Here is a 26,396-nt window from a genome sequence, read left to right as displayed (position 1 = left end):
GTCTATTCAGCGTCTCGACGGTGGTTGAACAATTGTTAAGCAAACTTTTTACAAAATACTTTGCCGTGTGCGTGTTGCTCATATAATTACATACGACAGGTAGTTTACAATGACCAGTTTATAACTGGAGATTCATAATCATTGAAGTCATTCAGTGAGATGTGCATGTGATTAATTTGGAGCCATGCATATGAACAGCCGTGCATAATGTTCACACGTAATGTAGCCAGCCCAGTTCCACAATGTTTGCCAAGTAAAACCAGAATCCTCTGGATATGCATAATTGAATGTCTGTGTTGTCACGTTTTCTGTGTTGTTGCGTTGTGAGCTTGTAGATATAGCTATTTTTGGCATTAGGGTTAAAAATTGGAAAAAAATAAATAACTGAATGTCATTCATAGAACCACCGTCATGCACGCACACATGCGTGTGTGTACAGGTATTACTATACTGCCCTACAAAGCCAAAGTGCAGTAACTACGCTACTAATTGAACTGATAAAGGGGTTTAAGTGTTTCAATTGGTCAGCCAAATGGATTATCGGCATGTAAGTGATATTACACTAATTGTATATCTGTTCTTGAGGTAATTGTGTATTCCCCAAAACCCCGAAGGCTAATTTGACCTTTGGAATACACAAATAAGTCGGTGTGTCCAAAAACGGAGTTACTGCACTTTGGCTTTGTATAGGGCAGTATACTTGAGGTCCAAAAATGGCGTAGGTACGTACTTTGGCCATTTCAAAAAGCTCCTGGGAAATTCTCCTGCAACCGATGGGGAGGTTGGCCCGATAGCTCTGGTCTTCCACGACCTGCCCATACCAGAGCTCACTGGTCACCGGATGATCCTCAACTGTATTAGACCCATCTTAAAGACCCTCTACTGAGAAACTCACAGAATTTCAGACACAGTCTTGCAGATAGTCGCTCTGAGGAGGGTACTGGAAGGTGTCAGGGAGCAGAACCTTAGCCTGGTTCCAGACCATAGACCCCGCCCGCTCTCTGAGTGGACTGCCTCTTGGTCTGGTGTTGTAAATGTGAACCTAGGATTTATTCGGTTCAAAATGTATTGTCCAATGAGAGTCGGAGGTGGGGGTGGGGATCCCTTACGATTGGTTTAGGGAAATTCTAATCCCCTCCCCCTTGTAATCGCCTACACTGGAGCCAATGTCAGACTGAAGCTCAGCCTCCATGCAGCTTCAGTCTGATAATCAGGCTAGCAGAACCTGTCAGTGGTGATTAGACACCATACACTAGGGTAAACTCATGCCTGTAGTTTCGCTGTTTTACCCCTGCTGGTGTCAGAAAGAATTTGTCTTAACACAAGCGGATGGGTTTTTGACAAACTTTAGACTAGATTTTCTTACCTTAATAAAAACTGTCATAACTACTATATGCTTCCAGTCGCTAGTTTAAAGTCTCCTTTCAATCATCATGATATGCGTTTTGGTAAACTATGGTCCCATTTATTTTTAAATTTACGATAAAGTAGATTATGCTCTAGGAGGGGCCGGATGATTTGATTGACAAGCTACACAACCAATAGCATTCATTCCCCGCCCCCGCTCTTGATTGACAAGCTACCCAACCAATAATGGTCTGGTGGCATTCTGCAGGATATGACGCGATATGACGCAATATTGAAAGATATAGCGGATTTGAAATTGCTGAACAATCGGCTTAATTTTCGGTCTGTAGAAAGCAGAGGTGTGGCTTTGTCCATCTCTTTTATATAGACTCGGTCCAGGATTCTGACCCACGATGGTGAGACTAAAGAGTTTGAGATACTCGTGGGTGTCCTACAGTGTGATACCGTGTACTGGAGTGTTTCCAATTTTCAGTACTTTTACTTATACTCCACTACATATCAGAGACAAATATTATACTTTTACACCATTTGAAAACTTTAGTTACTAGTTACTTTGTAGATTTTGATTATTATCACAAAACATACACTAACCACTTTAGCCCTATATATATTTTGGCCATTTGAAAATAGCCGATCTGCAAGCTCACAATGTGTCGCGATGTGACGCATTGTGAGCTTGTAGATCTGCTATTTTCAAAATATATATTTTTTTAAATTTGTGAAATGGGATATTATGCATAATGAGTACTTTTGGTACTTTAAGTACATTTTTATGCCAATACTTTTGTACTTTTACTCAAGTAAATCTTTAATTCCGGACTTTTACTTTTTCTACATTGCAGAATTGATACTTTTACTTAAGTACAACATTTGTTTCAAATCTTTTTTATTGTGAAGCACAGGGTAGAACATTTGAGTACTTTTTCCACCACTGATTGTGACCCATATACATGGGTCAGTGTGGGTGCGGGGCAAAAATGCCACTGTGGCTTCGGGACATATCACTGAAGGGCATAAGGCCAAACTGAAGGGGCACAGCATTGAAATGACTGCCCTGCTTTCAGACAAGACATGTGCTGTGGGGAGGATCAAACATAGCTCATGTGTCTGCGAAGTCATGTGACCGTCTAAGAATAAAGTCACATAAACAGAGACAGTATGCAAGTCTGACAGAGAGGAGAGATTAACCACAGCCTTCAGTATACACGTAAGAACTTATAACATATAACATTAATACGGTCGATAGTCATGAATGCTATGGTTACTTAACATTAATACATTTTAATAACATTAAACAATAACAATAACATTAAACAATAACATTAAATAACATTAATAACATTAAAAACATTTTACTTTTTAGTTGCAATGGAGATATTTGATATTGGTATGAGCAATGTGACTGCGCCTCATTGAGACTTTGATGAGACAGGGGTTATGACTTGGTGTCACTTATTGGAGTAGATTTAAATGAATTTGTCCCAGAACCATTAACATATGGCAGCCTTTTAGAATGTAGATTTTTTGGGGGGGTCATTTAGTTTTTCTTTGAGGACTTGGCGGGCCGGAATGAGATGGTCAAAGGGCCGGGTCCGGCCCCCGGGCCGTATGTTGCCCATGTGTGCTATAGCAGTTGGCATGGCAGCCCATCAGTCCATAAACACAGTTTGGCACAGTGGCAGTATGTTGCTTAATGACAAACGTTACACACAGCAATCCAAGAACAATTTCTCCTTATAAAACCCAATATCCAGGCTATGCACATTCCAATGGCAGTAATAGATCTTTTACTTTATTTCACGGTTTTGTATTATAGTCAAATTCGTCAGCTACGAGACAGATTTTAAAGTACGTTTCTAGCTCTTACGAGGACAGAGATAATTCAAAATGAATAAATACTATCCTAAAGGGTCACCGTTGACCTTTAGGACTCGAAAGGTTTAACCAAATAAAAGCTAATAACTCCAAATGTGCTCTTGCGCTCTGGGGTGATGATAATGAATTCCCTCATGTCAACAACTCGATAGACTCCAGCTGAGGCTCTTCATTTACACATTCAGTTGGTGATGCATCAACGCTTCTGTGCTTTTCTTTGATTTGGGTTAATTTTGACAGCAAACTTTGATTTAGTTCTAGTCATAGTCTTTTCATGTAGTATTTTGATATTTTAGTCGTCTGAAACGTTTTAGTTTTAGTCGACTAAATATCATAAGATTTTAGTCGACTAAATCTACAGTTGATTCTGTCTACAAAAAATTTCGTCGTAATGCCTGATTTTACACTTGGTTGCATGCTGAAAATAGCCGATCTACAAGCTCACAACGCAGAGTGCAACACCCGAGCCCAATCAAACATAAAATTACTTAGTCTTAGTTGATTTGTTGATTGATTGAATACTTTATTTAGAAGTTTGCAGACAAAAAGCACATGAAAGTACAGTTCAATTACAAGGTCAACAAAATAGGATTAAAAAAAGCCCAAGAAAGCCACTGGCTTGTTTCAATTGGGGTCCTCTTGTACTCAATTCATATTGACATTAAATGACAGACAGATATACACTATATGCAGAACATCATATAAACAGTTTAGTTCTACTGGATCTCTTCGCCACTAGTCCCTCCCTAACATTTTAGTTCTACTGGATCTCTTATCCACTAGTCCCTCCCTAACACTTTAGTCAATCTTTTATTTGTTGACGAAATTGTCAATATATTTAGTCTTAGTTTTTGTCATCATAACATATCAAGTTTTTATTTAGTTTTCGTCAGTGAAAAAAGGTAGTCGACTAACATCATCATGGTTTTAGTCGACGAAATTAACACTGCCTGTGTCAGGATACGTTCATATTTTCCGAACTCTCCATGGCAAACGTGTGTCAATCGTGTGTTTGAAACGGGTCAGGAATTATCCGATTATTTCTGTGTTGTTATTCTCCCTTATCAGCATCGTCATGGAGACAGCTGGATTTGCTGTGCCAGGGTCCTCTGGTCCGTCGTTGGGGTTTGAGGACTATTCTGTCTACACTAACCTGTCTGATGAGGAGCTGATCCAGATAGCCATTGAACGCAGCCTCAGTGAAGACCACAATAACACTCCATCCACAGATACCAGACAAACTCCATGTCCACCCAATGCAGAAGTCAGACAGCCCAGCTCCCCACATATTCACATCATCAGCACTCAACCCGGCAACCAAAACCAGAGCGTCACCGCTCACTACAGTTCCCACAATCCTCCAACTTCAAAGCCTCCAGACGGGTAGGTGTCTGTCAGATAAATTAATAAATTATTCATTTCAAATTACTTTCCAGGCGTCAGTCAATAAATATGATTATATATGAAGAAGCTGTATAAACAATGTAATGATCAAAGTCTAACTGGTAACATGCTAGCTTAAGGGGATATTTCACTTCCAAAAAATGTTTTGGTCATTTTATGGTCTACTCAGGCTTTTGTGAGCCCCCCAGACAGTTTTTAAGTTGCTTGATTCAGTATTTAGATATTTTATATTCATTTTATCAGACACGCCCCCTTCCTATACAAACCCATTATAACTTCAAACTCCATTTTTAACATGTTAGATTAATCAAAAACACCTGTCCTTGGTTCTGGTGACTCATCCTGCCCTCCTAATACGTGAGGGGGCCATGTTTTTTTTATTACTTTTTTTATTTATTTTATAAAAAAATAAAAAAATGATAAAAAGAAAAATGAAAAAAGTAATTGAACTAGAACCAAGGACGGGTGTTTCCGATGAATCTGCCATGGTTAAAATGGAGTTTGAAGTTACAATGGGTTTGTATAGGAAGTGTCTGATAAAATGAATATCAAATATCTAAATACTGATTCAAGCAACTTAAAAACTGTCCAGGGTGCTCCCAAAAGCCTTAGTAGACGATAAAATTACCACTTCTTTTTTTTTAAAGTGAAATATTCCTTTAACTGCTTAGAATCATTATAGTGAAATAGAAAGCATTATAGTATATAGTGTTTTATTTATTGTTGCATTGCCTGTTTCATGTTGTTATGTTTTGTTTGTCTCAGACCACAATGGAAATAAGTCACTGACTTTATTGTGTTTTTATCCTTGACGTTTCTGTGAGAAGCATGTAACATGTGTTTTTCTTTTAACCATGACGTCTAATAAATCATTAATCCAATCTTTTCACCAGATTTCAGAATTTGATGACTGCATCTCTATTGCTTAATCTATCTATACTAAGAGCTAACAACACATCACATTGTGACCTGTTGTTAGCTTGGAGATCTGTTCTTATCAACAACTGACACCATTTTGCAATGGGGTATAAATTGAGCTAAAAATAATTCCAACTATGATTATCTGAGAGAAGTGCAGAAAATGTTCCCAATTTGGTGTAGTGTCTTAAAGGACCATGTCACCATCTTTATATAATTGGTCCTCCTCACTAATGTACCATTTTTGTCTATTCACTCTGTGTCTCAGAGGAGGGCTTTGGACAGTTAAGAAACCTGCCTACCAGTGACATCATCGGTTGGCAGGTTTGGTAATTTAAATTTTCAATGTTGTTTCTTATTTTTTTTATTAACACAATAACAATGGCTTATATTAATGCATGCACATTTTCCAAGAATAGAAAGCCCACAGCCCTCCTCTGAGACACCGAGTAGACAAACAATGGTACCATATAATAATGAGCATTACTCTGCTGTCGGGCAGAAACCAGCTCCAAAATGTACATTTTTCAGGAAATGACAAAAACAAAACAAAAAGTGGAGTTAGGAGGTTTTGTTCATCATTGATAAGAACAGCTGAATGGACCTCCAAGCTCACAATGAGGTTAAAGGTCAAAAGGTAGTGGAGCCTGGAGTCTGCAAAACCAGCTAACTCCACCCCCTTTGGTGGAGTTAGCTGGTTTAGCAGAAAGTTTGAGGATCCAATGGAGTTAGCTGGTTTTGCCAGAAGCACTTTGATACTTTTCATTGGTTCAATATTTTTTAATCAACACACAGACGTAAAGGGTGGTCAATAGCACTGATTTATGGAAAAAAATGCAAAAGCGGAAAAAATGAGTTAGCTGGTTTCTGCCGGACAGCAACGATTAGTGATTTGATTGATTTAGATGTATTTATTTACAGTAGCACAAATTGTAAAACAATACAAAAAACAGTACGCAAAATATAAAAAGGAAAAGTGCCAGGGCGGCAAGAAGCCCAAAGGGCTTATACGAGGCCTCTACCTATGTATAACATAATAAAACATTAATGGAACATAATTTGCACACAACAAAATAGTGAGGTGAGGACCAATAATATGAAGATAGCTGGAAAGTGGGTGAAGTGGTCCTTTGACCCATTAAATCCGGGAAAGCATCTATATCATTTTAGATTTTAGCTATATACAGTATATTAGCAACAACAACAAACTGTTAGGATTTAGAATGCATTTTTAGTATCGGCCTCAGGTCTAAATGGGTTCATTATAGTTGGATTATTGGCAGAAGAGTGACCCCTAGGGGCAGTGGTTCTAAAACTTTTTCAAGTCAAGGACCCCCAAATTGATATGTATTTGGCCGCGGACTTCCATCTGAAAACCTTTTGTGCCAGGGACCACCAATTAAAAAAAATAGCAGATCTACAAGCTCACAGCGCTTATATATCTGCTATTTTTGAATAGCCAACATAGAAATGGATAAAGTTGTTGAAATAATTGTGATGCTGTATTAACTACTTTTGCTGGAGACCCCTGGAAACCCCCCCAAGGACCCCTAAGGGCCCCCGGACCCCACTTTGAGAACAAACGCCCTAGGGGACAGACTAATATGCATGCTGACTGACTCCTTGTTCATGTGACAGGGGCTGGGTGAGTCACTTCACAACGGGCTATGGAAAACGCATGGTGGCGTATCGCAACGCTGCTGGAAACATTATAGGTGTCGAACCAGAAACAGAGGAGTGAGTTGAAAACAGACACAACAATTTGCAGTGGTGTAAAGTAACTTTTACTCAAGTACTGTACATTTTTTAGGTATTTGTACTTTACTTGAGTGTTTCTAATTTCCAATACTTTTACTTCTACTCCACTAAATCTCAGAGGCAAATATTGTACTTTTACTCCAATATAATTATTTGAAAACTTTAGTTACTAGTTACTTTGTAGATTTTGATTATTATTACAAAGCATACATTAACCACTTCAGCCAGGACACATTTCAGCCATTTGAAAATAGCCGATCTACAAGCTCACAATGCGTTTGTTTGTTTGTTTGTTTGTTTTTGCTTTTGCATGCATTTTTGTTTGACTAATTATTATACATTGGGCCTCATTCACCATCCATTCTTAAGAAATGTCGGAAAGACTTTATATTAAAGGGGAATTTTGGACCATTGTTTTCTTACCTTTTCTATGATGTTATGATATCCTTGTATCTAGCGCAAGGCCTATTGGTGCGCACTTTTTGCTGTGGCGGACCCGAATGGAGTTATGAAATTTCTACTGTGCTATTCATCCTAGGATATCATAACATCATAGAAAAGGTAAGACAACCGTGGTCCAAAATTCCCCTTTAAGGTCGCATCTATAATGCATTATAAACGCATTTATAATGCATTATAATGCACTTATAAGGCTTTATAACACTCCTTATAAATGTTTATACTCATGTATGACAACTTATAACAAAGTTTATAACGTATTGTAAGTGCTGGTCATAATGCATTATTATTCTCAGTGGATTTTTTTTTTCAAATCGGCCTCATGGTGGTGCTATAACAGGCGGATTCACATTTTGGCCTATAACTCTTGAGTCGTGGGTCGTACATTAAAAATGATTTTCCCTTGGATTAGAATTTTAAGAAGAAACTCACAAAGAATGTTGGTGAATGCGGCCCATTGTTATTATGTTCATGACAGCAATTATGTGCTCTGGCCTACACCAAACCCTTTTTCATGAACAACATTACATCTCCAAGTTGAAATCGTATGTTGAGAGCCCTCCAAAAAGGGCTTTCACTTTTGCCCATAGGGCGCACTACAAAATGCATAACATTGTCATTTAGGGCCGCCGTAGAAATGCTACTCCCCCCCATCTTCCTCGCATCCTGACGGCCACAACTCATTGCTTACAGAGCCTTGGTTAAACAACCCTGCCTGGTGGAGAGATATGCGCTCCAAGGAGTGCACGTTTCTAGTTGTGTATTGTTTTCTAGGGAGGCGGATCCTCTACTTGAAGCGATAAGGACTGGTGACGCTAACAAAGTCAGAAAACTAGTTAACCTCCCAGGATGCAACCTGGTGTCCAGTAAACCTGGCTGGCTGGCAATCCACCAGGCAGCCTACTATGGACAGGAAGCCTGTCTCAGAGTGCTGCTGACAGGTAACACAAACACTTGTTTTCTTATTGTCCTGTTGAAGAACACTTTGACAAGAGACATGGTTCTTCTGGGAATTATTATTATCTTCTCTCTGTCTAGTTTAGTGTAGTGTTGATTTTGACAGCAAATTTTTATTTTGTTTTAGTCATAGTCTTTTGAATAAAATTCCATTTCGTTTTAGTGATAGTTTAGTCGTCTGAAATGTTTTAGTTTTTGTCTAGTTTTAGTCGACTAAATATCATAAGATTATAGTCAACTAAATCTGCAGTTGATTTAGTCGTCTAAAATGTATTTTGGCGGGCCTTGATGGCGATTAATGGTTGATTTTACACTTGGTTGCATACTGAAAATAGCCGATCTACAAGCTCACAACGCGTCGCAGTGCTATTTTCTATTTTTTGACGAAATTGTCAATATATTAAGTCTTAGTTTTAGTCGTCGTAGCTTAGTTTTATTTTCGTTTTCGTCAGTGAAAAAAGGTAGTTGACGAACATTTTTCGTCATAGTTTTAGTCGACGAAATCAACACTGGTTTAGTGTGTCTTGTTTCTTCCAGCCCAGCCTAGCATGGTGAACCAGAGAACGGCGAAGGAACAGACATCAGCGTTGATGTTAGCGGTCGCTAGACAGCATGCAAGCTGTGTCAGTCTGCTGCTGGAGAGAGGAGCTAATCCTGAAATTGTGAATGCAGATCGAGAGACTCCGCTCTATAAAGGTAAAAAATGTCATTGATGATGCAGGAACTATCAGTGTTATGTATGTTAATGGTGTAGTTCAAGTGGTTCCCAATGCTATCCCTTAGCGGCCCCTACTACTGCTGGTTTTCTGTCCTATACCAAAAGGACTCCTAGTAGGCCTATGCTGCTTCTATTCAACCAATAAGTGTTGTATAGAAACAACATGTGAATAAGTTAATTCACATGGGCTTCTTGTCATTCTACTTAGCTGACTACTAAGGGACTAGTTAGACCTGGGGCAACAAGATGAACCAGCACTTGAGGACCAAGTTTGAAAACCACTGAGGAAACCTCCTATACTTCATCTGTACCTTCACCCTCTTAGTTTTCTACTGTACAGGTATATTTCTCTTGATGACATTTTAAATACAAACTACCTGCTTACCTTAAAAGGAAAAGTAACTTAACGCCTGGCTCTACATCTTGCGTGAACACACACACACACACACACACACACACACACACACACACACACACACACACACACACACACACACACACACACACAGCGGCCCCCAAACAAACACGCGAGTGAGCTGGCGTTATATTGTCGTACAACTAGATGGCTTGAAAGTATCTAGTTACCATTAAATTATACGCAACGATCTGCCAACTATACATTCTTTCGCGTGCTTTTGTTTACTTCATGGTTTACTTCCTAGTAGTTCCTGTCATGTGGGTGGGTCTGTTGTCCAATCAGAGGCTGAATAGCCAGTTACGTTATACAGCACATTGCAGCCACCGCGAGGCACGCAATGTATATTCAAGCCTTTGAAAAGCATTTGATTGGCGTGTCCCATATGATGTGAATGTGTCACGTCCCACACCTGCTTTCACTGAGAGGGCAGTCTTTAGGCCAGTTTTGAGGTAAAAATCCATATTAAGGCGCACTGCTATCTTTTGTGCATGCCGATATCAAAAGACACAGGATGATTTCCTAGCATCCTTGTGCCTGAAGTGAAACACGTGAGCAGGAGCACTCGGACCAGCATTAATATGATGTTAGGAGACGAGGGTGAAACTCTTGCTGCAATGTGTTGTGAGCTTGGAGATCAGATATGTTTTTGTGCTCACGGCAGCAACTACTTTAAAAAAAGTTTGATTCCATGAACAGGGAGTGCTAACCTTGTCTTTTTTCATAGGATTAATGAAGGATTAAGTGCTCAAAATGCACTTGTGTGAGTGTTGTGTTCAGATCGGATGGATTGGAAAGGGTTGAACAGGTGCTGTTGCTTTTTACTTCATCATGCCTGCCAGGAACAACTATAGCAGTTGATTGAGGTGTAATCAAATTATAATGATACACTGAATTAACAGTGAAACTTTGATTTATAGTAATTGGTTGAGAATTGGATGCAGTATATGGATTAATGGAAATTAATGTTGTGAGGAGCAAATGCGGAACCACTACTTACATTTAAAATAATTGTCTGTGATTAGCCTGGAGATGCTAACACAATTGACACAAGGAATTAACAGTTACACTATTACAGGTAAATTTGTATCACAATTGCTTAATTCAGAAGTGCCAGTGTCCAAGTGTACGCACATTGTGAAGTCACCTGCTGAGGTGCGCTCTTGTATACAATCAAACCATTGTGCTTTGCGGATAAGACAAGCTCCATGGATCGTCTTAAATACAAGCACAAAGTCTGTGGGGAAGATAGCTTAGCACTCTGATAGCGGGACACCACGCTTCATTTTAATATCAACCACACCTCCATAGTCGGCACACAGCTCTGTGGCATCTAAACAATCTTAAGCGCAAAGCAGTTGCATGTGGGGATCATAACAGCCGGCGCAAGCCGCTATAATAAGCAATAGCGCTGGTCACGCAAAATAGGGCCCTGTATGTTTGTAGCAGAAAAATATCCTAGGTTTTGTGCAAAACTGTATTATTCCTGTATTTCCATAATGTGGCATACCGGTTTCCCGTTTAATTTCATGTCCCATTGCTTCTTTCATTGGCTGATTTGTTTGGATATTTTGATTGATTGCTGCCGATCCAATCAAACAAAGTAATGGGTAAATGAACCAGAACAGGAAACGGGTTTGCCACCTTTTGGAAACGTGGGACTACAGTTATGCACAGAGCCTATTGTGTATGTTTACCAAAGAGTGTCTGTTCTCCCCAGCATGTGAGAGGAACAATGCAGAGCTGGTGGCCATGCTGTTAAACCACGGTGCAGCAGTCAACACCCCATGTATCCAGGGATGGACAGCGCTGCACGAAGCTGCCAACAACATAGAGAACAGCTTGGAGATCTGTCAGATGTTGGTCAAAGCTGGAGCCAAAGTCAATGCAGTTAGCGTCTATGGCATGACTCCTCTGGCCACTGTAGCTCAGAGTGGAAAGTTTGAAGCAATGCAATTCCTTCTCAAACACGGTAGGTAGATGACAACCCTAGGACTACTGGTTTTCTATCCTACCATGACCAATATTGTTGCTAGTGTTCTATTAACTAACTATAATTTATCGGCGAAAAACGTGCGGCCAGTGGGGGCACACGTCAACACCATCCCCATATTATGTGGGGAAGCTTGCCATACATCCACAGCAAGAAGTATGCCTGTGTTGTATATTACCTGAGAATAAAACGTTTTTGAGCTTTATAATCATTAGGGTTAGGGTTATTTTTCACATTTTTGTATTTAACCACTATCCTAAATCACAACATAACTACATGACTGACATTTCTAACAAACCAAACCGCATGCAAATCAGTTGACACTTCAGCAAGTTATTATTATTTTAATTGTGGAGAGACTTCCTGCTTTCAATAGACAAAATATGGCGGCGCCAATGACGCATCGCTCCAATGAACAGCAGCGGCCAAAGAGGTTAAGCATAATACAATATCTACATGCCTAGACCAACCACTGACGACCACTGAACTTCTGTTACAGCTCAGAATCAGAAAGCTTGTCTGAGACCTTTTCTGGCAAAACCTGGACATGTTGACTTGTGATTCAGACTAATGGAGGACTGGCAGTTCAGATGGCAGCAGAGCTGTCATATGGTACACAGCTGAAACATTAGATAAGATAATATATACCATTAAAAAACAACGTATGTGAGGTAAACTTTATATTCTGTGAGGGGAATATAAAGTGGCTTTATCCATATGCTGGTGTGGATGAAAGGTTAATGATGTAAATTTAAATTATCCAGGTGCTGACATAAACAGCCAAGCGACTGATGGATCAACAGCCCTTTATGAAGCAGCAAAGAACGACCATGAGGACATCATAGAGCTTCTTCTGTGCCTGGATGCAGATGCTAACATACCAGGAGGAAAGAGAGGCCTGTTGCCCCTTCATATTGCTGCCCAGAAAGGAAATGATATGTACGTGCACTCACACACTGCCCCCACACACCAACACCTCACTACTGTCCCCAAAGACACCACAACCTGACTACTGTCCCCAAATACACCACAACCTCACTACTGTCCCCAAAGACACCACAACCTCACTACAGTCATACTTCGCACGACTGTGTCACGTGTTTAAAATAGCCGACCTACGGTACAAGCTCATGTGTTGCAGATGTGACGTGTTGTGAGCTTGTGGGTGTGATACTTTTGGTGTTTTATGCATCGTACGACAGCATACATTAAACACACCACAACCTGACTACTGTCCCAAAAAAACACAAACGGACTGCTACACTCATTAAACATTGTAATTGTACACTGTTCTTCAATGCTGGTTTGAATATGTATTTATGATGGTTTTACATTTAGTCATTACTAGAAAACGGTGCTCCTTGGAGCGCAGATCTCCGCCAGGCTGGGTTGCCTACCCAGGGCTGTGTCGGTCATGGTGTGCAGCTGTCAGGACATAAGGAAGAGTTTGTACAACAGAGGGTGCAACTTTTTGCAAGAAGTATCAAAACCCTGTTTGACGTTCATTGTCATATGACATTTTTATTAAAACCAGTCAAGCCAGTCATGGCCAATCGTAATGAAATACGGAAAATCTGAATGAAACAAGGGTATCAAATGACTCCAGAGATAATGTGTACCGATTGTTGTGTGTTTTGCACAAAATCTGTTGGAATAGTAGCAATAAAAAAATAAAAAAGAAGCAAAATGGCCGAAAATCTACACTGCCAGAAAAGGGCGTGGCCTAAATGGGGGTTATTATTTTTATTTTTACATATAATTTGTATTTTCAGGGTTAGGGTTAGGTTCAGTTCAAAAGCTGTAGTCCAAAATGTGAAGCAGAAGTTCCCTGTATTCCTCAATGGGTGTAGTGGCGGGGCGCATCAGGTGAAAGCCAGTATTACACACTGGAACGAAGAAATTCAACGGCATTCAGGCACAGACGGGGTTAAAACACTTGTTTATTAAGCAATACGGAATATTGCGGAACACAAAGGGCCCCTATAGTCGGATAACATCCGTGGTTTTGAGGTATACAATCAAACAGTCATTGTTAATTTAATCTCTCAAGAACAGATTCAGAGCTGCGCTACTGAATCTGTTGGGAGCCCCGTTCAGAACGTGTGTGCGTTACAAGTGGGCGTGCCTTCAGATCAGGAAGCAGGCCGCGCTTTACCCAATCTGTGCGCTCGCTTCCCACTGGAAACAAACCAAAACTCATTTAACAATAGCGTCCTCGGAGCCGACAAAACCAATGAAAGTTAGTAACATTTTAACTTGTTCTTTCATCATAGAAACAAGTGGGCTTATAACCAAAACGATCCATGTTCTTTGGGAGAAATGGTGTTAGTGTTCCGTGGAGAAATATTGTTAGTGGAATGAAAGAAAACATAGGCTCACCACCGGAAGTGGAGGGCTGAGGGCATGTCCAAACCCCGGTTTCCAGCCACATAAGTCTAGTTAATCCTTTTTTATTTGACGATGGGTTCCCAGATTGGTGTTAATTTAACTCTGAGAGTGCATAAATGTAACCATTCATTTGGTTACATTTGTACACTCTCAGAGTTACATATGGATACATTAACACTGAGGATTTTACTGTGTAGATACACAAATGTCCATATCGATAAAATAAATCTATGACAGTGTTGATCCAAGGCGTATAGAGCGTACCTCCAAAACCGTTTTCACCTCTGCCCATAGTGGGCACCACAAACACGAACAGTTGCACCATCTGTCGTACAAACTATTTCCCCCAGCAGCTTCGTCGTGTCCTGACAGCTGCAACTCATGACTGACACAGCCCTGGGTAGGCAACCAGGCCTGGCAGAGATCTGGGCTCAGAGGAGCGCACTTTCCTAGTTGTTATTATTATTATGATTATTATTGTGATTACTTTCCAGCATGGTTTCCATGCTAATCCCAGCCACCAGAAGAACGAGGGTTCATCGAACTGGGATCAGTCCTCTCCACCTTGCAGCAGAATACGACCATGATGAAATTCTGGAGCTTCTACTCTCGGCCGGGTTCGACCCCAACGCTCAGCTGTCCGAGGAGAGGTCCAAACTGTTCGAGGACCATCGCAGCACAGCGCTCTACTTCTCTGTCTTCAACAACAATAAGGAGGCCACCTCCATGCTGCTGGAGGCAGGAGCCAATCCCAACCTGGACCTCTTTTGCCCTCTGCTGGTGGCTGTGAGGCAGGGCTGCATGCAGACTGTCAGACTCCTGTTAAAACACGGAGCGAACATCAACGCCTACGTCCCCCTCCATCACACCAGCTTCCCAGCCTCCATCCTCTTCAGTATGAAGCATCTCCACATGCTCAAGTTGTTGTTGGACAATGGCTGTGACGCCCAATCCTGTTTCACCTGTGACTATGGCAACGGACCTCATCCACCAATCAGAAGCACCCGCTTAGAGAGAGTCCTTTCCGACGACACACGCGACCATTGCTATCAGGTGTGTGTGTGTGTGTGTGTGTGTGTGTGTGTGTGTGTGTGTGTGTGTGTGTGTGTGTGTGTGTGTGTGTGTGTGTGTGTGTGTGTGTGTGTGTGTGTGTGTGTGTGTGTGTGTGTGTGTGTGTGTGTGTGTGTGTGTGTTTGTATTTGTATCCTACCAGCTAGTTAATGGGCTCTGTGCACAATTGTAGTTTAGAAGGTGGCATACCCATTTCCTGTTCCGGTTCAAATCAATCAAACAAAGCTATGGGAAAATGAACCAGAACAGGAAATGGGTATGCCACCTTCTAAAAAGTTGGGACTACAGTTATAAACAGAGCTAATTGCATTCACTATGTTTCCCAGGTTTAACTAGTAAACCAGGTGACCATTACTACCTTCTAGGGTGGATAGAAACAAAAACAGTGAGCAAGCTGTTAAAGTGTTATTCTATACTACTATACTTCTAATAAATGTACTATATAACCATGTAGTTTGTTTGTGAATTTTCAGTTCTGTGAAATGATCTCCATGGACAGCCTCAGCCAGTGGGCAGGGCCCGTTATTGACGTTCTATTGGACTATGTTGGTCATGTGACTTTGTGCTCCAGGCTTCAAGAACAACTGGACAGCTACCCTGATTGGCACGGCATCAAAGAGAAAGCAGGTAAGAACACCAGCAGTACTAGATGTCCTGGTAGGATATACAACCAGCAGTACTAGAGGTCTTGGTAGGATGTAAAACCACCAGTAACAAAGGTCCTGGTTGGATATAAAACCAGCAGTACTAGAGGTCCCGGTTGTAAAAACTAGAAAAAGTGCTCCTTGGAGCACTGCCAGACCCCTAGTGGTTGAAGAGCAGTGTCACGCGAAGCTTGGCTAATCAAAAAGAGGGACAGGGAGGAAAAATGAGGGACAGGGAGGAAAAGAGGGACAGACCGACAAAGCCTCATGTAGGCCGACCCCCTGGGTCTGGCAAAAAACAGCAGTACTAGAGGTCCTGGTAGGGTGTAAAACCAGCAGTACTAGAGGTCCTGGTAGGATAGAAAACCTGCAGTACTAGAGGTCCTGGTAGGATATAAAACCAGCAGTGCTAGAGGTCTTGGTAGGATAGGAAACCAGCAGTACTAGAGGTCCTGGTAGGATAGGAAACCAGTAGTATTAGAGGTCTTGGCAGGATAGGAAACCAGCGGTACTAGAGGTCCTGGTAGGATAGGAAACCAGCCGTAATAGAGGTTCTATCAGAATAGGAAATTAACATATCTGGATAACCAGGGCTAGTAGCCTCTGCTTTATTCTATACTTTATACAGTGTGTGTAAGTGCAGAATGTTGTGTGTTCCAGCACCACCGTGGAGACTCATGCAGTTGTGTCGTCTGAAGATCAGACAGCGGGTTGGAATCCAACGCCTCAGAGATATTGTGACCTTACCTCTTCCTGGAACTCTCATCAGGTTCCTCCAATACCAGGAAGCTTCTGTGGATGAACCCCAGGATTCATGGGAGGACATTAATGCATGGAGCTAACGATTGGGAAACCAGCATTGACAACAAAGATCAGGCAAAAGGTTAAAATCGACCGTCAAGGCGCTCTGTCAAAAAGAGGGGCAGAAAGGGGGCTCCATTTCCTCCTTCCTTGGCCTATCCCTTATGGGGCTATCTGACAGACAGGTTTCTGATATAAAGATTTCTGACGGAAAGGCAATAGTTTTCTGACAGAAAGGCAGTGGTTTTCTGACAGAAAGGCACTTTCTGACAGAAGGTTCAAAGACCATGCAAAAACAGGTCACAGCAGCAAGATTGGTGGCATAGCGTAGCGTACTAGGTGGTAGACTAACAACTCAATTTTAATCTGTTTATTTTGCCACCAGTACTCCAGCCCCTAGTTCAGAGTCAGTCCGGAATTTCTTCATAGACAAAATTAACAACAGATCATCCATATCACATTTCTTAGGTCATCTTCACAAAAGCTCCTTCCAGTTCTAGAAACACCCTAAAACTAAAGGTGACTGGCCCTTTTCTGTTGTTGCCCCCAGAATCAACATTACAAAAGTCCAGCTCCACCAAACATTTTATATCCACCCTAAAAACCCAACTCTTCTCTGTTGCTTTTAGCTCAGTCTGAGGGCAACTAATCTCTCAAGAACAGATTCTGCTCTGCGTTGGAATCTGTCGTGAAGGTTCGTCATAACATGTACGCACTGGGCTACAAGTGGGCGTGCCTTCAGATCAGGAAGCAGGCCGCGCTTTACCCAATCAAATGTAGTGGGCGGGATTCACGTGTCCGTCGATCCTTCCCCCTCGAAACAAACCCAAACTAATTTAACGATAGCGTCCGCGGAGCAGACAAAACCACGGAAAGATATTCACATTTTAACTTACTCTTTCATCATAGAAACAAGTGGGCTTATAACCAAAACGATCCATGTTCTCTGGGAGAAGTGGTGTTAGTGTTCCGTGTAGAAATATTGTTAGTGGGAATGAAAACATAGTGGCACCACCGGAAGTGAAAGCTGAAGGCAGACCAAAACCCTGGTTTCCTTGCGCACGGGTGCTACGTTGTCATTGTCCCAGAGCCAAGATGAGATAGTACAAACAGCAGAGGGCGCTGTTTTTCATTCTCATCTTGGCTCTGGGTTCCCAGATTGGAGGGCAACTAACTCATTGTCTGTTTTGACCTTTTTATGTGTCTTTATGCTGTATTTTATGCGGTCTATATGATGTTATTTAAAATGGAAAGCACTTTGGGTCAATTTCTGTTGTTTTTAAATGTGCTACAGAAATAAAGGTGGCTTGACTTGTGAAAGGTACTCGACTGGTTATCTAAACCTGAGCCATGAGCTAAATTCCATTCCCCAAAGCTCGGTCACTCGCTCACTCTCCTCGCTTCCTCCACTCGCGCCTAAGCCCCGCCCCTGCGAGGAGCCGAGGATTATTTGCGAGGACGGAGTGGTCGAGCGGCTGCCCTCAAAGGATCGGACTGCGCTGAGCGTCATTTCAAAGCGACAGCAAAATCCGCGATCACTTATGACGTCTCAAACAGCTGGACCAGAGCCGTGGATGAAAATATAAATGCATAGAATAATATGCAGAATTATACAGAATAGACAATTCATCAATGTGGATGGCCACATTGTTATCTTTATAGTTAACATTGTTGTGCAAGGCCATTTATTCCTGAAATAGTGAATGAAGCGCCAGGATGAGCAAACTTAAATTTATGAATTTAATCCTGACCTGTCCCTCTTTTTGCTCGTACAGTCCCCAGAACCCCAGTACAACAATTTACTCCATGAAGTGTATATGTGTGTCAAAAAGGAAACGTTGCAGCCGAGGGGCGCGCAGAACGGTGGATGCATATGTATATCAGAAACAGGTTCACATTTAACTATAGCCGTACTCATTCAATTCTGAACCGATTCTTAAAATGTAAAATTAGCTGTGAAGGGTCTTCTTTCATGTGTATCAGTCATGATTGTTTCGCCATCAAACAATATCAGGCAAAAAGGAAATATCGGCGGGTCCTTCTTCTCCATCGCGTTGCTCGCGCACCTCTCGTCCTAAAACACCCTCGCCCCAGGTCTAATCCGTCGGCCTCGGCCCGCGGAAAAAATGGGGCAGTGTGTTTTAGGACGAGCGTTCCGTTTTCCACCCGTTTTCTTTTCTTTTTCTTCGTCCCAGAAGTTAACAATGTTTACATAATCTTTGTCACAGCCATTTATAGTAGTCCGTACACTGTATTGAGGCATGCACGAAGAGAAACTATCAGCTTTTGAGACAGAATAAGTGTGCACAATATATTACAATGTATAATTAGTGTGGTTGCCCTAACAGGGCAACCAGACTATAGTACTTGATGAACTTTCTAGATAAACAATACTTTGCCGCGCTTCTCCTCCCACAGTTTTGTGTCCCCAATGTCGTGCCATATGTCAAAATGACCGTCTTGACCGGGAATCGTGCGCTTGTATTTTGCTAAGAGATTGGTTAAATAGTTTAATTGATATTGATTTATTAGTGCATTAAATTTCCCCATCCGCTTTAATGTAAAAGTGAAAAAACTCAAATTCAAGTATTTTTTTCTCAGAAACCGTAAGAGCTAGAGTTACCACATTTGGAGGGGAGGTTCATAATTTAGTCCGAAATTATTGAAAAAATAATTACACTAATCGGCCACATGGTGGCGCTATAACAGTGCCCTTTACGTTTTGGCCTATAACTCTTGAACCGTAGGTCGTAAAATCAAAATGTCTTTTTCCCTGGATTCCTTGGGTCAATACGCATCTCCCCATATAGGCCACGCCCATTTGCGTCTGGATAGATTTTCTGCCATTTTGAATTTTCTTCAAAACACACTTTTTGCTTCTTTTCCTACAAATTTTGTCCAAATCTCACACAAATCGGTACAGGTCATCTATGGACCCATGCGATAAACCTATCCAAACGGCATTTTGATAGTCCTTACTGTTCGTCCGTAATTGGCTTCCAAAGTTAGCGGGAGGAGCCCGTTTTACCAAAAATGCCAAAAATCACGAACGAAACGTCCAATCAATCCCAAATTTTAATCACATGTCGAGGGTGGTTTACTCAACGAATCCCCAAAAGCATTTCCACTTTGACCCATAGGGGGCGCCACAACTTTGCAAAACGTAACCGTTTGATGCAAAAACATGATTTTTGGGGGGATCACTCCTCTCAAATTGAAAAGCAGGTGATCTCAGGAGTGACATGACGATGTCATTGGCCCGCTACATTTGTGGGAGGGGCTTATTTATTTTAGTGGGAGGGGCCTATTTCTTCAAATCAAAACACCATGTATCACGAACACAGGATCCAATCAGCACCAAATTCGAATGGTACGTCACGCGACCTCCGACGGTATTCCTCCAAGCATATTCCTCAAGTCCGGGCGGCGGCAACCTGCGACCGACGACGGCGCAACCACACTTTGCAATTTCCCATAATTGCGACGCGTCTAGTTGTATTATGCTTTATATCATACAACGCAATAAAGCCAGTGGCATTCGGCATGGTTTCGGGTTTCAAGCATTGTTTGTGTGGCCACATGTGGAGGAGGACCATGTATACGTCACGGGAGAAGGGAAAAATAAAAAATAAACGTGTACACGTGATGCGGAAGTCTGCCGCGGAGGAGCTGTGGAGAGTGGTCGAGCGTACACTTGATGTACACTCGCTCAATGCGGAAGCGGAGAGCCTCCTCGCCTCCTCCACTCGACTCCACTCGCCTCCTCCAAGAAGCACATGAACAATTGGACCCTGACTACTTCCGGTTCGAAGTCGGAGTGACCGAGTGGGAGTGAGCGAGTGGCCGAGATTTTCGGTTTGGGAATTTGGCTATGGAGTCATATGCCCAAAGATGGAGTCCTTAGATATGTCAGTTAGCTCCATACTGTATCAGTACCAAGCATTCATTGACGTGGTCGGACCGAGTATCGCATAACTATGGCGACCTATCCAACAAACCTGTATGATGTGAAAGCCTTTTCTACAACTTGACTTGACTTAAGTAAGAATTTTAAGTACTATTACATTGTTTGAGTTTGTCCATTTTTCCAGTACTCCACTACATCTAATTAGTAGGCAAATATTATACTTTTTAATTTAATGGAAACCCCCTTCCCTCATGTGACCTCTGAAAAGTGTTCAGCGTTTTAATTATGTTTTAGTAGGATTCGGATGGATGGATGGATGGATGGATGGATGGATAGATGGATAGATGGATAGATAGATAGATAGATACACAGTTTTGTCCTGTCACATGAAGACATTTGTGAGTTATTTACATTTTATGAAAAGTCATACCATCACGACACGTTTTGATCTTGTAGATACCAAAACCTTCCGGAAGTAACCACGCCCCTGTTTCCAACCAAAAAAGGTGAAAAATGTATGTCCTCTAAAACCTACCAAACTGATATTTTTGAAAGATCTTGAAAAAAAGATTTTTTTTTACACAGATCTTACATATTTTCAGATGGGTGTCCACAGACAAATATGCAGTATATATTAAGTTGGGGTCCTTGACACGAAAGTGTTTGAGAACCACAATTATTTTTTTCAACATTCGTTTTACACTTTTTCACAGTTGTTTGGCAACGGTTTGTGTTATTTGTGACGTCACACCAGAACTGTGATCAGTCTATATAAGAGGTTGAGAGCCTTTAGTTGTCGACTTCAACCTAGAAAGAGATAAGCAGTCATGGATTTCAAGAAGCAACTGACGTTCCAGCTAATGCTGAATGTGCTAATAGCCGTTATTGGGTCTTTCCTAAACGGCTACAACCTCGGGGTTCTTAATGCCCCTCAGAAGGTCATCGAGATGTTCCTCCATGATGCCTGGCTCAAGCGTTATCATGAACCCATCCCTGCCGCCTCCCTCAAGGCCCTATGGGCTGTCACTGTTACCATATTCGTGGTCGGTGGCATGATAGGCTCCTTCTCTGTGGGACTCTTTGTGAACCGCTTCGGAAGGAGGAAGTCGATGCTGATGGCCAACGCTCTGGTCTTTGCCTCTGCAGCTTTCATGAGCTGTTCCAAGCTGGCGGGCTCCTGGGAGATGCTGATTATTGGCCGGTTTATAGTTGGGCTCTTCTGTGGTCTGTCCACTGGCTTTGTGCCCATGTACATCGGTGAGGTCGCTCCCACTGCCATCAGAGGAGCCCTGGGAAGTCTCCACCAGCTGGCCATCGTCATAGGCATCGTAGTCGCACAGGTGTTGGGCTTGGAGTCACTCATGGGCAACGAGACCTGGTGGCCATTGCTACTCGGCTTCACTGCCTTCCCTGCTGTGCTGCAGATTGTCCTGAAGACCTTCTTCATTGAGAGTCCCCGCTTCCTGCTCATCAACAAGAAGCTGGAGAGCGAGGCAGAGACTGTGCTGAATAAGCTGCGTGGGACCAAGGACGTGAGCGCCGACATGGAGGAGATGAAGGAGGAGAACAGGCAGATGATGAGGGAGAAGAGTGTGACCATCCTTGAGCTGTTCCGCTCGCCCGTCTACCGCCAGCCTATCTGCATCGCCATTGTCATGCAGCTCTCCCAGCAGCTGTCAGGCATCAATGGTGTGATCTTCTACTCCACCAAATTATTTGAGAATGCCAAAGTGGAGCAGCCTGTTTTTGCCACTATTGGAGTTGGTTTGGTCAATGCAGCATTCACTGTTGTCTCGTTGTTTTTGGTGGAGCGTGCCGGTCGTAGGCTCTTACAGATGGTGGGGCTGCTGGGAATGGCTGGCTCTGCCGTGCTGATTACCATTGCTCTAAATCTGCTGGACAAGCTGAAGTGGATGTCATATGTTGGTGTTGTGGCTGTATTTTCCTTTGTGGCATTCTTTGAGATTGGGCCAGGGCCCATCCCCTTCTTCATCACTGCAGAGATTTTCTCCCAGGGACCAAGGCCCTCAGCCATGGCTGTGGCTGGTTTATTCAACTGGACTGCCAACTTCATTGTGAGCTTAAGCTTCCCGTATGTAGAGGAGCTGCTTGGCCCATATGTGTTTCTCATTTTCACCGTGTTTCTGATCGCATTCTTCATCTACACCTTCTTCAAGGTGCCAGAGACCAAGGGACAAACAATTGAGCAGATCTCCACCGCGTTCCGCAAGAAGGCAGAAGGCCGAGTACAGGGAATTGTTGGGAAGCCTGAGGAGGAAGCATCATCTGTTTAGTAAACATGTTGACAAAAGGGGGCTCGGTTGGCACAGGGATAAAGAACCTGTCTGCCAATGCTGAGTCTAGGCCCTAGACTCAGCATTGGCAGACAGGTTCTTTCTTTTGGATTTGAACCCCTAGACTCTAGGGGTTCAAATCCACCGCGCTGCAATGGTTTGGCTGAGCGTCTATGTACTTCAGTATCTGTGCAGTTTAATCAAGTGGGACATTTTCACTCTCAGACCATTCAACACACGCATGCAGGCACGTTTTGTTTACATTTAGGATATGAGCACGCATATCAAAGTTTAGTCACATCCCTTTGAAGCCTGCAACACAACACAGCTTTTTTTTTTTAAAGACACCACTCCTGCAGGCGGCTTGGGGAGCTCGCTCGCTTCGGTCTTGGCTCCTCCAAAAAGCATATTTACTATTTTAGACACGAAGACCAAGTGTGGGGTGAGCAAGTACGTCGGAGAGGCTTATTGTCGGTATCAGCCGGGAATGCGTGAGTCTATCCCTGTTACAATGGAACCTTGGAGACGGATTGCTGAGGTTGAGTGCCACACCTACCATTAGCTTGCCCAGCACTTGCCGCACGACTTGCCGCACCCAATATGCGGCACGACTTGAGTAGCACATATGAGTAGCACTACTCATATGCTGAGTTGGCGGTGACCAGGATCAAACCCACTGCTTGTCTGGCAGAGATTTAGGAATTGGAATTTGGCTAGTGGCTCCTTTCAGCAGGGAATATTGATTGGAAGGAACAGCATGGAGGCGCTACATCCTGGTGGAAGCTCGTCAATGGCAGGTGAGCCAGTAGGGTACAACAGCAGTGGCAACACAGCAATGTGTGGTGAGGACATAATTGGCATGATGAACACTAAATTGGGAGAAAAGGGGTAAAAACGGCAAAAATAAATAAATTAAAAAAAGAAAGAAATACAATTAAAAAAACATACCAAAAAACAGAAACAAAATTTCTTAGAAATGTCAAGTGTGCCTGCAGCTCGCTAAGTCTGTGCAACCTTGTGTTCGAAAGGTAGGGTCAAATAAATGAATGTTGAATTGTTGTAACCACATACCCAATATCGTTCAAAGTCGAGACCTTCGATTCAGCGTCCTCCAAATAGGGGGGGGGGTAATGACGTTTTTTTCCCCCTAGACCCTAGCTCAGTGAAATGTTATGGACCCAAAATAGTGTCACAAAGTGGCTTGTCAAGATTTTTGTCCTCTTTTTTTTTTTGCCTCTCCACTTCATTCGGAAGCCAATTACAGCCGAACGGCATGGACAATTTTGTTTTAGGTTTCGACAGAATCTGTAGGAGTAGCAAAAAGTGTATTTTGAATACAATTAAAAATGGGGGAAATCTAATTGGACAGAAATGGCATATGGGTCATCATCCAAGGAACCCAGGGGGAAATACATGCCGATTCTACAACCTACAGTGTAGGCCAAAATGTAAAGTGGGCTGTTATAGCTCCATATTCTTTTTTTCCCTTTTGTTTTTTGGACTTAACCTCTCTATCAAGTGTGGTAACTGTAGCTTTTCCCATTGATGTCGGTGGGAAAGTTTAATTCACTGATAAATGAATATCAATTGAACTATTATTAAACATATTACTTAACACAATTCAAGCATACCATTCCAGATGAAGCCAGTCAATTTGACAGACTCTATAATAAAAGATAGTGAGAACAATACTGTGGTTGCCTGGGGGCAACCACACTAAATACCAGCTGCAAGTCGTCATACCAGAGGCCAAGCAATGACTGCAATACATCATAGTGATAGCATGTGGTCAATCGGCTTCATATTCCTACACCGGGCGTTGGTCATTAAGGGTTCTTACACCACCAATTGACGAGGAGCTCAAGTGCGACACCCACAACACGCATGTGAGGAAAGGTCAGCAGTGACTATATTGGTTTCGTCGCCTGAAGAAGTTTGGATTGGGCCCCGCTTCCTCAGGCTGTTCTACAACAGCTCCATTGAAAACATTCTGTTAGGCTGAGTCACTGCCTGGTATCCACCTGTTTCCGCGGGAATTTACTGGAGCAAAAATCCTGTGTGGGAAACATCCTGCGGGGGGACCGGAAGTAGGAAATAGCGGCTCAGTGTGTTTACATTTGCCAGCAGAACGTAGCTGTACTGCGAACGAGCTACGTTCTGCTGGCAAATGTAAACACACTGAGCCGCTATTTCCTACTTCCGGTCCCCCCGCAGGATGTTTCCCACACAGGATTTTTGCTCCAGTAAATTCCCGCGGAAACAGGTGGATAGAAACTGAACCTACAGCGGGTGGTGCGGTCGGCAGAGTGCGTAATGGGAGGGAAGCTTCCCTTCCTCCAGGAGTTGTACGAGAAGCAGAGCCGCCGCTAGGGTAGTGCAAACGGTGCCGTCGCACAAGGCGACCGTACCGTTTTTGGACGGTGTAGCCGCCCCTATAAGTGGGGTTGGGACACCTCATTAGTATTAGTTTCCTGCACTGTGATTGGCCCATTAGTAGACCACTAGCTGTACTGTGATTGGCTGACTCTATTGGCTGACTCTATTCAGCACCGTGATTGGCTAGCGAGACACATGATGACATTAATAACCTATAAATAGGATTATGCACTTCCAAAAATCCCTTTTTTTTGGAAGTGAGCTTCCATCACTATGATGACCACTGTGATGACCACACCGCCCACTTCACACTGGGTGTGATTTTTTTTTCCTTTTTTCTAAATATATAAAAGTGAACAGAAAAAGTATGTTGTGTTATATTTTGTTTAAAAATACTAAATACTAAATACTAAATCTAAGGTTGTAGGTCAAACAGGGCATGAATTACACCTGTTAAAAGTTTCCATTTTCAATTGACTGCTTACACCCCCCTCTGGCCAATCGGACGATTTGTTTCTTGTCCACAGTTATGCCAGGACTGCAAAAAGCGGTAGAAGAAGTAAAAGTAAGAATAAAATAAAGTAAGTATATTGCTCAGGGAACAGGGCAGTAATTTCATGGAGGCCATGGCCACTGTGCCTCCTCAGTTTGGCCTTCTGCCCCTCAAAAAATTATATGCCCTGATGGTGGCCTGGATACCCCGCTAAAATCTTTGTTTTATTTTTATTTGATTTGCCCAGTTGTATCAAAAGTTAAGCTAGAATAAGTGGTGTCACTTGAAGTGATTTTAACTGAAGAGACAGAAAACAGCAATGATACAAACATCCTCATCCATCTTAAGTTGTGTCTCTTCTTCCCTTTTTTTTCCTTTAGTTATAAGACCCCTCATCTGACCCACAACCAATAAATACAAACAAATATACATAATTCATAAATACACTGTGGATGTTACGTTATTGAGATATTACTTGACAAACGTTAACGTTTTATTACATTTTGTTCCTGAAATCCACCCTGTTAATGTTATCTATTCCAATTTCAGAATGCTTA

General features: G+C 42.3%; 2 protein-coding genes across 2 annotated transcripts; both read left to right on the top strand.

Moving 5' to 3' along the window:
• Positions 1 to 2,541: 2,541 nt before the first annotated feature.
• LOC308103974 (ankyrin repeat and SOCS box protein 2-like) lies at positions 2,542 to 16,810 on the top strand (the record flags this gene model as incomplete). Its single annotated transcript, XM_080454212.1, has 10 exons — positions 2,542 to 2,575; positions 4,312 to 4,626; positions 7,204 to 7,302; positions 8,557 to 8,723; positions 9,277 to 9,435; positions 11,593 to 11,844; positions 12,630 to 12,804; positions 14,748 to 15,306; positions 15,798 to 15,951; positions 16,629 to 16,810. Exons 2-10 carry the CDS (start codon positions 4,319 to 4,321, stop codon positions 16,808 to 16,810), a joined length of 2,055 nt encoding a protein of 684 aa, XP_080310338.1. The 5' UTR covers positions 2,542 to 2,575; positions 4,312 to 4,318.
• Positions 16,811 to 21,503: 4,693 nt separating this feature from the next.
• LOC308103973 (solute carrier family 2, facilitated glucose transporter member 1-like) lies at positions 21,504 to 22,970 on the top strand (the record flags this gene model as incomplete). The annotated part of the gene is made up of 1 exon (XM_080454211.1): positions 21,504 to 22,970. The coding sequence occupies one exon, from the start codon at positions 21,504 to 21,506 to the stop codon at positions 22,968 to 22,970; it is 1,467 nt and encodes a 488-aa protein (XP_080310337.1).
• Positions 22,971 to 26,396: the final 3,426 nt, after the last annotated feature.

This window comes from Gymnoscopelus braueri, assembly GCF_963280865.1.
Source record: "Gymnoscopelus braueri genome assembly, chromosome: 16".
Taxonomy (NCBI): Eukaryota; Metazoa; Chordata; class Actinopteri; order Myctophiformes; family Myctophidae; genus Gymnoscopelus; species Gymnoscopelus braueri.
Note: the sequence above shows the minus strand (reverse complement) of the source record. Positions and strands in the feature narration are given on the sequence as shown.